The sequence below is a fragment of the Peromyscus maniculatus genome, chromosome 6, assembly GCF_049852395.1.
Source record: "Peromyscus maniculatus bairdii isolate BWxNUB_F1_BW_parent chromosome 6, HU_Pman_BW_mat_3.1, whole genome shotgun sequence".
Lineage (NCBI taxonomy): Eukaryota > Metazoa > Chordata > Mammalia > Rodentia > Cricetidae > Peromyscus > Peromyscus maniculatus.
The window spans coordinates 60500656-60514310 of NC_134857.1; the positions used below are offsets into that span (position 1 = coordinate 60500656).

The window sequence follows — 13655 nt, forward strand, 5'->3', positions numbered from 1 at the left end:
ATGTCATTCCACTTAAACATAGCTTTGTTTACTTAAACTTAAAATCTTAAATCCCCATCATAAATGCTTTTAGAATAAAGAATTGTACAAAAATTTCAAAATAGATAAAAGATAATGCAGGTTCCATATATTGACTTTGGGCACAAACCATGGAAAAAAGAAGAAAAATGGCTATAATAATAAACACAGAAGTTAATGAGTCAGAACAAATACATGTGAGAACACACAGATAAGATTAGAACTAATCATGGAATCAGTTAATTAAAACTAAGTAATAACAATGAGTTCTAAAAGTTTTAAAAACCAATAAAATCAGTGAATTAAATCCCCAGTGTCATTATCAAAAAGAAAAAGAAAACTATATGCAAAACATGCATAACAAACAAATGAATCTTTGCTCAGTTGACTTCAGCAAGAAGTTTCTGGTTTTCATACTCATTTCCTTTCCCATCACTGAGTGTGTGTGAATACATGTACACATGTCTTCAATAGGGGTCTCCTGCTTCCATCTTGCTGACCTGTACACACGGTTGTCAGCTGTGACTGTGGTATTGACTTCAATCCTGAGCTGTTACATACTCCTTTCCCTGTGGGCATCTCCACCCACGTATGATAAGACTGTGGGTGGAGGAGGGGATGGAAATACTCCTACAGATAGAATCATGGGTGTGACTTTTTGATGTTACACAGCACTGAGAGGCCTCCACCCCAGTTCCCCCTGAGGCCCGGAGAGCTGAGGAAAGGGACATCTTAATATAGCCAGAACCGAGTCAGTTCCCCATTTCCAGACAGGGTGAAGTCAGAAGTTTAAAAAGTACAAAATCAGACTGTCTGGTGGTAACTAACCATGAGATGCTCCCCCCCCCCCCCACCCAAGATAATATGACCAAATTTTGGAGATGGGCTGTAAAACTCCTGACAGAGCAAAAAACAAGATAAAGTCCAAACTCAGGAAAACTGGACCAATCAAGGGTGGACTTGTACTAACCCCCTCCTCTCTGAAGAATTTTGTGGTTTTTACCTTCAAAAGCTAATCTCCCCAAGAAAGAGGAACTCTCCTCCCTGCCTCGCCACGCCGGACACTGTGGACGAGGATTCCTTTCTAGCTTGTATTGTGCTGAGAAGTAAACCTTGCTATTGCATTCTGGATATCTCTGGTCTCCTGGTGGTCTCTTTGGGGGTCCTAATCTGGGCAGAACATCTTGGGGGCTTGTCCGGGATTCCCCCAGAGACCCCCCACCAGTACCAAGGGTCCAGAGGTTCCTTGACTTCTACTGGTAAGAGCGCTCTCTCCTGTTTGTCTCTCTGTGTCTCTGTCTCGTTACTTTCATTTTGTATGGTTGACCCATTTGTACTTTGCAGGCTTTCACTGGGACAGACATGTCTAGACAGTGATCCTGGAGGGAAAGAGGGATGCCTCCTTCCCCAATTTGGGCAAGGAACCCCCTGGTCCCGAGCCATTTGAGGCCACCTCAGAGGTGACCGTTTGGTTTCAGCAGCCTCCTCCAGGAAGTGATCAGGAGCCTCTCCTGAGCATTAAACGACCCATTAGGACTGTTTTTGGACATCTCCCCCCACCACAGGAGGAAGTGCCAATTCGTACTTTGTCCCGGGAAATTGTTAAAGTCTTTTTGTCTCTTATTGTGGTTATGGTTTTGCTGTTCTCTCTTTTCTTTGGTTTTTATCTTCGACTTTCTCACTCTACTATAGGGAATACCCTGTCTTCACCCCTAGACTTAACTCTTGTTCACTGGCAGGATGTTCAAGAGACTGCCAGCAACAACAGTGTGATTGTCAAGAAGCAAAAGTGGGTCACTTTTTGTTCAGCTGAATGGCCCACTTTCAACATCGGGTGGCCGGCAGGCGGAACCTTCGATGCAGCGACCATTCACCGAGTGGAGGAAATTGTTTTCCCGCCCCGCTCTGGCCACCCTGACCAAGTCCCCTATATTGTTACCTGGAGGGGCCTGATAGACAGGGAAGGGGGACCCCTTCCCTGGGTCAAACCATTCTTACCCCCACAACAGGTTCCAGGCACTCAGGTCCTGGCCACCAAGCCCAAGAGCTCCCAAGCGGGCCAAGAAATGGAGAGGAAGCCTACTGCTGTGTTTCTGGGGGGGGGGACCCCTGAAGCAGAACTCTTTCTGTCTCCCTATTCTTCCCCTCCCCAGGTCCATCCTAAGGCACCTACGGAGGAAGCCCAGGAGCCTCAGCCATTGAGAGCCGAGGAAGGGGTGCTGGCACAGTCCACCCGCAGTAGAAGGGGGGAACCCCCCAGCCAGACACCACAGTGGCACTTCCCCCTTAGGCCTGCTGGGCCCCTGGACGAGGCAGGGAACCAACCCTTTCACTATTGGCCCTTCGCCACTAGTGACATATATAACTGGAAGGCTCAAAATACACCGTTCTCTAGGGACCCCCAAGACTTAATTAACCTTTTGGAGACAGTTCTCTTTACTCACCAGCCCACGTGGGATGATGTGACTCAACTATTGGGGGTCCTCTTCACCATGGAGAAGAGAAACCGGATTCTGGAGAATGCCTGGAAGCTAGTTCCAGGACCCACGGGTACCCCCCAGCGGATCTCACCCTGGCAGCGGCTGCTTTACCATCCACTCACCCTAACTGGGACTATCATAGGGTGGAAGGTAAGGAGAATCTCCATGTTTACCGCCAGGCTCTGTTGGCAGGTCTCAAGGCTGCTGCACGCAAGCCTACTAATATGGCAAAAATTTATGATGTAAGGCAGGGGAATAGAGGAAGCCCAGCTGCATATTTAGAGAGGTTGATGGGGGCTTTCAAGCAATACTCCCCGTACAACCCAGAGTCTGAGGAAGCCCAACCAGCAGTTATTCTAGCCTATGTGAACCAGGCAGCACCAGATATTAGAAAAAAGCTACAGTCACTAGAAAGACTAGGGGAGAGGAATCTGAGGGACTTAGTGGCAGTGGCGGAAAAGGTTTATAACAAAAGAGAGACAGAGGAACAAAAGGAAGAGAGAAGGGAAAGAGAACGTCGAGAGAGAGAGAGAGAGAGAGAGAGAGAGAGAGAGAGAGAGAGAGAGAGAGAGAGAGAGAACAGGAGAGTTAGGAGGCAAGAGAAGAGCCTGACCAAGATGTTGGAACAGCAACAGACACAGATGGAGAGAGTGCTCCTGGCTACAGAAGCAGGAAGCCATGAGAAGGAAAGAAGGCCCTGGCCTAAGCTAGGAAAGAACCAGTGTGCGTACTGTAAGGAAGAAAGACATTGGGCTAGAGAATGCCCTACAAATAGGAACAAGAGGAAAACGTCAGTGGGACTAGGAAGGAAGCCAACTTCCATCCTTGCCAGCCTGGAGGAAGACAGCGACTAGGGAGGATGGGGCTTGGCCCCCCTCTCCGAGCCTAGGGTAACTTTAAGAGTGGAGGGGAAACCTGTCCACTTCATGGTGAACACGGGAGCGGAAAGTTCAGTCCTCTTGACATCCAGGGGACCCCTGTTAAGAAAACAAACCTGGGTACAGGAAGCAACAGCCACTAAACCTTATCAATGGACTACCGGACTACCCGAAGAACAGTGGACTTGGGAGTGGGACGGGTAACCCACTCATTCCTAGTCATTTCTGAGTGCCCATACCCCCTGTTGGGGCACGATCTGCTTGCTAAAATGAAGGCACAGATCCATTTCACTGATAAGGGTGCTAAAGTCAAACACCCTGATGGGAGGGCTATTGGAGTGTTTTTGACAATGCCTTTGTAGGAAGAATACCACCTCCATGAACAAGAGCGGTCCTCCATCAAATGTGCAGACATGCAAATCTGGCTCCAACAATTCCCCACCACATGAGCTGAGACAGGGGGAATGGGGTTGGCCAAACATAGACCCCTCAGTCTATGTGGAACTTAAGACCAACATGGACCCAGTGAAGGTCGGCCAGTACCCCATGACCCTGGAAGCCAAAAAGGGAATCACCCCCCATGTGAGATGACTCCTACAAGAGGGAGTCTTGCGGCCCATTAAGTCTGCATGGAACACACCCCTCCTACCAGTTAAAAAGCCACAGACGAATGACTACCTCCCTGTCCAAGACCTTCGAGAAGTTACCAAAAGGGTAATGGACATTCACCCCACTGTGCCCAATCCCTATACTTTACTAAGTGTGCTCCCTCCAGATAAAGAATGGTATACTATTCTAGATTTAAAAGATGCTTTCTTTGGTCTCCCACTTGCACCGAACATCAAGGTTATTTCGCCTTTGAGTGACATGACGTGGAGGAAACCTGGTTCACAGATGGGAGCAGCTTTGTAGGGGATGGACATAGGTACGCGGGAGCTGCGGTCACCACCACCTGGGAGGTGGTCTGGGCAGAAGCCCTACCAGCTGGCACCTCAGCCCAGCAGGCCGAACTAATAGCATTGACAAAAGCTTTATGCCTGGGCAAAGACAAAAAGACCAACATCTACACGGATAGTAGGTATGCTTTCGCTACCTTACACATCCATGAGGCAATATACATGGAAAGGGGGCTACTGACTGCTGAGGGAAAGACTATCAAAAATAAACAAGAGATATTAAAATTGTTACAAGCACTCTGGCTCCCGAAGAAGCTAGCAGTGATGCACTGTCCAGGACATCAAAAGGGGACAGATGTGGTTTCAAAAGGAAACAATTTGGCAGATCAAAAAGCAAGGGAGGTGGCTACACTTAGGAGCCCTGTAGCCCTACCCATCCTGACTGACCCAGGCCCTTGCAGCCTGCCTTTGCTGCCAAAATACAACTCAGATGAAGAGGCCTGGGCTAGTCAATTAGAAGGAGCATACAAGAAGGATGGCTGGTGGCAACTACCTTCAGGAAAAATACTGCTGCCAAGATTACGAGGAAAGCACGTACTCCTAAGAATCCATCAGACCTCCCACTTGGGGACTCGAAAGCTGAAAGAATTGATCTCTGGGTCCCCCCTGAAGATTCGACAGGCCTGCCACCTGATCGACAAAATTGTGACTGAGTGCAAAGCTTGCCAACTGGTAAATGTCTACAAAGCAAAAGGAGAAAAGGGCACCTGAATGAGAGGGACTCGCCCAGGTATGTACTGGGAAATAGACTTCACAGGGATCAAACCAGGTAAATATGGATATAAATACCTGCTGGTTCTCGTAGACACCTTTTCAGGATGGACTGAAGCCTACCCCACCAAACATGAGACAGCTCAGGTGGTAGCCAAGGAGATACTGGAAGAAATCCTCCCCAGGTTTGGCTTCCCACACATGATCGGGTCAGACAATGGCCCAGCCTTCATCTCTCAGGTAAGTCAGGGAATAGCCACTGCATTGGGGGCTGAGTGGAAACTACATTGTGCTTACAGACCCCAGAGCTCAGGCTAGGTCGAAAGAATGAATCGGACCCTAAAAGAGACCCTAACCAAATTAGCCCTAGAGACTGGCGGTGACTGGGTGACTCTCCTCCCCTTTGCCTTGTTCCGTGTAAGGAACTCCCCTTATCAGCTGGGGATGACACCCTTTGAAATAATGTATGGTCTGCCTCCACCCCTTGTGCCTAGCCTCCAGACTGAGTTGATTCTGCCACCAGAAGAGGTAGACCTTCTTGAGAGCCTAAAATCTCTGACCCGAGTGCAGAAAGACATTTGGCCTCAACTGCGGGCCCTGTACTCATCCTCTTCTCCCCCTGAGCCTCACAGTTTCGAGCCTGGAGACTGGGTCCTGATCTGGAGGCATCAATACAAGTCCCTGGAGCCATGGTGGAAAGGACCCTACCTCGTCATCTTGACCACCCTAACGGCTCTCAAGGTGGACAGCATCTCCACTTGGATCCACCACACCCATGCCCGACCCGTGGTCCCTGCAGCTGAGGAACATCCAGACGGAATCTGGAGAGTGTCCAAACATCCCACTGATCCCTTGAAGTTAAAGCTACACCAAAGACCCAGAGATGAAGCTTGCTCTGCTAACCTAGTCCCTCCTGATTCACCTGCTTGTCCCCCAGGGAGGAGCAAAACCCCAAACTAACCCTCATGGACTTTGGAGCCTACCTGGACCCTGACCAATCCTGAGACTGGACAAATTTTTAAATTGGTCACTGAGACCCATCCCTTAGGTATTTGATACCCCTGGTTAACCTTTGAGTTATGCACCCTAGCAAAGGACTCATGAACATCAGCTGATACTGGCCAGGTCTTCCCCAAACATGCCTACCCCACTTGTTGGTATAGTAACTGGTACATCTGCCCAGGGGGTAAGCAAACTTGTGAATGCAGGGGTGGGGTGGGGGCTGAGGCATATTATTGTGCTGCTTGGGGTTGTGAAACTCGTGCCTCTAGATGGGGGACTAGCAAACAAGACCTGGTCTCCTTCACTCGCCCCTACTATGGGGAGTCCACAACCGCTATTACCTTTAATGAAGAAGGGAAAAAGTTCGATTGGTTGACAGGCAAAATTTGGGGGCTTCGACTATACCTCCCAGGCAAAGGAGATATGGGGATCCTGTTCTCCGTAAGGCTGGTTGCAATGCCCCCTCTGATCGTGGCGGTGGGGCCTAATAAGATAATCAATCCTAGCCTAACGGAGAGAAAACCTCTCTCTCCCTCTAACTCCATCACACCCATGGATGCCCCTAACATGTCGGTTACATCTACACCTAAAGCATCCTGGGTGACTGAAACCATGTCTGAAAGACCCTTGGGGCCCCCAGACTCCCTGTTTACAATCTTGCAACAGTCATTCTTACTCTTGAATAGCCCCAGACCAGAGTTGACCACCTCCTGTTGGCTATGCTACAGTGCAAAGCCACCATATTATGAGGGAGTGACTGTGTTGCCCCCCAATGACAGCCCTGGGTGGCAGGAACAAAAGGAGGCTATAGGGTCTTGCCGATGGCATTCAAATATTTCCCTGACCCTTGAACAAGTCTCGGGTCAGGGACTATATATAGGAACGGTGCCCCACCACTTCCTGTCTCTATGTAATCATACCAAGTCCATTGCCAGCCAAGCCGGGAATCTGGTCCCAGCAGACGACACTTGGTGGGCATGCTCCTCTGGTCTAACCCCCTGCGCCCATGTTACTGTGCTGAACCAAATTGGAGGGTGCTGTGTCCTCGTATGCTTAGTGCCCCGAGTGGTTTTTCATGCCGCCGAGGAGCTGTCTAGCCTCAGTGAAGCCATTCAGTACGCTGTCAGACAAAAAAGAGAGCCAGTCACAGCCCTTACCCTTGATATTTTAATGGGCACTAGCATAGCAGGATTGGGGACAGGGGCGGCTTCCCTGGTCACCCAGTAATGCTATTATGCGGACCTCCGCATATCAATAGATAACATGACCAAATTTTGGAGATGGGCTGTAAAACTCCTGACAGAGCAAAAAACAAGATAAAGTCCAAGCTCAGGAAAACTGGACCATTTAAGGGTGGACCCATACTAACCCCCTCCTCTCTGAAGAATTTTGTAGTTTTTGCCTTCAAAAGTTCCTGAAGAAAGAGGAACTCTCCTCCCTGCCTCGCTGCGCCAGGCACTGTGGACGTGGGTTCCTTGCTAGCTTGTATTGCGCTGAGTAGTAAACCTTGCTATTGCATTCTGGATATCTCTGGTCTCCTGGTGGTCTCTTTGGGGGTCCTAATCAGGGCAGAACAAGCACAGCATGCTCATTCCAAAAGAATGACCTCAAAGTTTCTTAGAAAATATAAGTACTTTTCAACTATTTCAGGCAAGATTACATTTGTTCCCCCCTCCCACAAATTACTCTGAGTTTCCATGACAAGTTTTCTATATAATTTTTGATATCCTAATTGTTACTAATACAATTGCATATACTTGGGGGCTAAGAGGATAGTTCAGCAGTTAGGAGCATCTGCTGCGCTTTCAGAGGACTTGGGTTCAGTTTCCAGGACTCATATGGCTGCTCATAACTGTCTTGAACTCCAGATCTAGAATTTCCAACAGGCAAGTTTGAAATGACACCAAGGGTTTGGCAAGAGAGCAAGAATCTTAGGCGTTTTCACATGTTATTATAACACTGTATCTCTATTTCTCCTGTGAGCTATGCACGTGTATGTACACTTTGAGGCGGCATCTCACTGTGTAAACCAAACTGGCCTGAGACTTGTGGATCCTTTTCCCTCAGCCTCCCTAATGCCACAGCGTGAGCCACCCACCCGACTCAGCTGTCTTCTGTGAGTTTAAAAATAAAGTTTTTAAAAGACCTTCCCAAATAAGAAATGGAAGGCTAAGTGGAGACCTGGTAGAGAACTTCCAAAGAATGTCCATCCTACCCATCTGGGCCCCCACTGCTAAGACCCTCATCACTCTCTCTGGATTCCTACACTTAAGAGCAATGGGAGGGCATGGCCTTTAAAGAAACACAGTGCCTTCTGTTCCAGGCACAGGTGAACTGGAGTGAGACCCTATTTCCTCACAGCACTGCAAAAGAGCTAGACCCCGTGCCTCTTGGGAGGGACTTTGCATGTGCCGCACGGAAGAGAAGGTCTGTAGTGAGAAACCAGAACAGCCGGTCCTCTCTTCACCTTGTGTCCTCACTACTTCCAAGCAAAGCAACAGCGACACGACTGTGATGACACTGCAGAACTTGGGGAGTGACAGGATGGTGCTTCCCAGCTGCTTTCTTTGACTTAATGACGGTGATGCTGCTGTGTCGAATTCCTTTCAAAGTGGAATGGCTGTTGATATTTTGGGAGGTTTTGTTGTTGGTGATCTACTTAATTGCATTTTTTTTTATAGGAACATATTAGTAGAATGGATGTGAACATCTCTAAAATCTCTGGCACTAAAGGGCTAGTTCATAACTGTGCATTTTATAGAGAATAACTGATGGCTGTGTTACTTTGAAAATCCTTTATGCTTTGAATGGTTGGAGCGGTCAGAATATATTAAAGCATCAGCTGTGCTGGTCTACGCAGGTAGGTTCTGAGGAGAAGGCAGAGGCAGGAGGATCACAAGTTTAGCCCAGGGTACACTTTTTTCCTGAGGAGGTAGCTCACAGAGTGCTTGCTGTGCAAGTGTGAGGAGCAGAAATGGAATTCTCACAACCTACCTAGACACAGAGGGGCACATCTGTAATCCCACTACCACCGTAGCATCCTGGGAGGGAGAGACAGAAAAATCCCTGGAGGGCAATGTATGTGGCAGGGAGAAGATAAAACCAAAAAATCCCCAAGAATTAGTTTCTATTCCTGTGGCCAAGGGAGTTGGCTGCTGAGAGTCCAGGCTTCATAAGAGTGAAAGAATTTTATGTCATCCAAAGATTCTGACAATATGAAATAGGACATGTTAGGCTGATAACCTATATGGTAGCATTGTGTGTGATTACTCATTCCTGTCTTCAAATCCAATAGGAAACTAAAATACTTTTAAGTAAGTTATTATCTAGTACACAAACTTGATAAAAATATAATTTAAAAAATGTAAAAGTACAACTATTTCTAATTATTGTTGCAACAAAATGTATGTAGATTTGCATACAAAATTGTGTGAATCTCAAATCTGTATGAGCACCAATACTTAAGAAATGCAATCCCGTGTCGTCTGTCAAATCTAAACTCTGAGGAAGAAGTTAACAACTAAAGCATAGCTCCATGGGGATGAGAATGTGGCTCGCCTGAGTTACAGGTTATTGATAAATGGCTGTGTATCAATATTAGCAATTTTACTGAGACAAACATCCTATGGGAGGAAAAAACAAACAGTATTGGCTATGCTATGCCTCCATCTCCCGGGGGCAGGGTGGATACTGAAAACTCCCCCCTGCTGCTGCAAATCCATCAGATGGCAGAGAGGGACTTGCCAGGATGCAGCTATCTCTGTGACATGACTCACGGTCTCTGGGCAGACACGGGTGCCCTTCCCACGTCACTAATAGCCGAAATTACAGAATACTTTATCCCTGAGGTCAGCAGTTCTAAAGATGGGTATCCTTCAGTGTTTTAAAATACTCTAAGATTACCGACATCTACACCCCACCCCAGAATGACTGCATGAAGGTATTTGTGGTCTGGGCAGAGTATGTGTGAAAATTTGAAATTCCAATAAATGTCGATCTCACTCCGCTCCCACCCACCCTCCTCAAAGCTATCACTTAAAGCCACTTCCAAGTGTGTTCTTATTTTAGCATGAATCACTGAAGGAATATTTTGAGGGAGGAGAGGGAAATGTGTCAGTGTAGCTACAGCAAGATTCAAGGATGAATCGCATAAAAGAATGAACCATATTGTCATCTATGAGGTCTAGCAGAGACTTATGAAAAAAAGTATGTTTAAGAAGTTGGCAAAGTAGACTACCTCCCATCTTACTTTTGTTTTTACAAAGAAATTTGCGAAACAGGAAATTTCTCTAACAGGCTTAAAGACTTTCAAAAATTAGTAAGCTGGAGGAAAATATTTAAGTCAAGGAGAAAAGTTACAAAATGATCCTGCATTTTGAAATAGATAATTAATATATAGAGATGTAAGTAATACTTCAGATGCTTTCACAGATCTTATGCTACATATGCATCCGGGTGACACCAGAGCTTGATAGAATTAGGTGAAAACAGATAATAGCCACCCTTGTTCCACAGGTAATCAGACTCAGCAGGGTCAAGTTGCTTTGCCAAAATCCCACAACCAGGACCCACAATTCTAGGCTTAGATCTGTTTTTCAAATGCTAAGTATTCCATCACATCTCTGCACTCCCTGGAAATCAAATAGAACTTTATTCATTTTAATGCAGTTGCTGCCTTTGCATCCCAATAATGACAGTATAGGAACCTTGCCCTTCTTACAGAAAAACAAATTTCCTAGCTCCATCATCAAACTGTAGAAGATCCTTTCTTGTTAGCTTTCATAACTGTAACAAATACCTGAGATAAATCAACTTAAAAGAGAAATGTTTCTTTTCCAATAATGTTCTGTAGATTTATTTTTATTTTATGGAGTTTTTTTTTAAACTTAGGTTTTAAGTTAGCAAACAAAGGAGTGGGCTTCGTTATTGCATTTTCATACATATGTGTCATTATACTTTGTTCTAAATCATCTTCCTCCCCACTGCAGTCCCCTGTAACCCTTCCTCATCCCCTGGCTGGCCTCCCTCCCTGACAGCCTCTCTTCTGCTTTCATCTCACATGTATCTATTACCCCCGCCCCCTTCCCCATCTCCCTTTATTAAGATTGGTTCTTTCCCTCTCATCCTGTTTCTGCTTTCAAGTCCTACGTATACATGTATATGTATCTTAGTAAAACGATCTCCAGTCCCAACTGTTTTACTACAGATGTCCATGTTTCATTTTTTTTAAAGCTGAATATGTGTATATAAGTAGCATGTTTCATCTATCTGTTCATCTGTTGATGGACATCTATCCTAGTTACAGACCTTGGCTGTTGTAAACAATAAAGTGATAACCATGAATGGGGAAGGAGTTCTGAAGTAGGTTGACTCACAGTCCTTTGCAAGTGTATACCTGGATTATATGGTAGTTCTATCTTAAGTGTTTTGAGACAGCTCAACTCTGACAGTGGCTAACTGGTCTGCACTCCTTCCAACAGTGAATGCGTTTTCTTCTTTCCCAGTATTCACACCAGCTTTGGTTGTCCTTTGGATCATGACAGCCATTCTAACTGGGGCAAGATACAACTTCAAAGGAATTTTCATCAGCATCTCTTTGTTGCTGGAGGGCTTCTCTCCAGGTTCCACCAAGCCCTGCAGTCCCACAATCCACGTATAAAATAATCACTCAGACGCTATATTACTTATAAACTGTATGGCCGTGGCAGGCTTCTTGCTAACTGTTCTTGTATCTTAAATTAACCCATTTCTATAAATCTATAACTTGCCACATGGCTGGTGGCTTACCGGTGTCTTTATATGTTGCTTGTCCTGGTGGTGGCTGCAGTGTCTCTCCCTCCTTCTTCCTGTTTCCCCAATTGTCCTCTCTCCTTGTCCCGCCTATGCTTCCTGTCTGGTCATTGGCCATCAGTGTTTTATTTATATTGAGCGATATCCACAGCATCTCTTTAGTAGCTAAGAGGGGTTGAACGTGTCTCAAAATATTTATTGAGCATTTTTGTAGCTTTAGAGAACTGTAAATTCAGTTCACTGGCTCTTTTGTTATCAGATGATTTTTATTGTTTAAAGAATTTCCATCCTGGAGGAAATCCTTGCCAGTTGTACTTCAGACAAGGGGTTGATATATGAAATGCATAAAGAATTTTAAAAGTTAACCACCCCAAATCCCCAACCGTCAGCTAGGGACTGTTGGTAAAGTGCTTGCTACACAGCATGAAGACCTGCGTTCCATTGCCCAGAACACATTTGTAAAGCAGGAGGAGCAGCATAGACCTGTAACTCAGAGCGAAGGAAGCAAAGGCATGAGGATCCCCTGGGCTTGCTGACCAGCCAGCCTAGCTGAGTCAGTATTAACTCCTCAGTGAGAGTCCATGTCTCAAAAAACAAGGTGAAGAATGGTTGATAAAGACATGCAATGTCAAAACACGGGCCTCCACCTGTATACACCCATGAACATACACATGCAGTCAGTCAGTGAAGGAATCTATGAACTGAAGAGATAGTTCTCAAAAGAAATGCACATTGACAATAAGTATTTTTAAAATGTTCAACATCCGTAGCCATCAGAGCAATACAAATCGAAAATATTTTTGAATTCCATCTCACCTTAGAATGGTGATTTTCTTTTTCTTTCTTTCTTTTTTTTTTTTTGTTTTTTGGAGACAGGGTTTCTCTGTGTAGCTTTGCACCTTTCCTAAAACTCGATTTGTAGACCAGGCTGGCCTCGAACTCACAGAGATCCACCTGCCTCTGCCTCCCAAGTGCTGGGATTAAAGGTGTGTGCCACCACCGCCTGGCAGAATGGTGATTTTCATCAAGAAAATAAATGACAGTCAATGCTGCTGAGGATATGGGGAAAAGGAACCCTTGTTCACTCATGGCAGGAGTATAAACAAGTGCAGCCACTATGGAAAACAGTTTGAAGCCTTTCCAAAAATCTAAAAATTGAAATACAATATGACCCAGCTATACCACTGGTAGGTATATACCAAAAACTCTACATTTTTATCATAGAAATACTTACACATCCATGTTTATTGATGTTCTTTCAACAATAACAATAAAATGGAACCAACCTAGCTGCTCATCAACAGATGATGGATAATAAAAATGTGGTGGATATACAAAATGGAATTCTACTCAATCACAACAAAAATTAAATTATGAAAATTTCAGGTAAATGGTAGATCTGGAAAATAGTATATTAAGTGAGCTAACCCAGACTAAGGATAAATATTGAATGTTTGCTCTCAGATGTGGTTTCCAGCTTCTAATTGTTAAATATGTAGGGATGAGTATGGATAGAGGCCAGGAAATTAGAAAGGACCCGCGGAACAGGAAAATAGCTTTTGGACTGGGATGAAGAGTGCAGTAAAACACATGTGATATGAAATTAGAAGAGACAATACTGAGGTAAAGGTACAGCTGAGATAGGAGATGGAAACAACGAAGGTTATCAAAAAAAGCTAAGTATGTATTAAAATGGAATAAGGAAATCAGTTATTTTGCAAGCTATTTTTTTAATTAAAAGGGGAAAAAAACATACCATCCACACAGCTTCATCTAGGAAACATTAGCTAAGGAGGTAAAATTTTCTACAGTGAAAACTT

At 45.3% G+C, this 13655-nt stretch overlaps 1 protein-coding gene across 1 annotated transcript; it reads left to right on the forward strand.

Annotated features, from left to right (window-relative positions):
* Nucleotides 1–1078: 1078 nt before the first annotated feature.
* Nucleotides 1079–6267, forward strand: LOC143273872 (uncharacterized). The gene is given in 2 exon segments (XM_076574287.1): nt 1079–2589; nt 2592–6267. Coding segments are annotated over 2 exon segments (1701 nt in total). The 5' UTR covers nt 1079–1649; the 3' UTR covers nt 3353–6267.
* The last annotated feature ends 7388 nt before the right edge of the window (nt 6268–13655 follow it).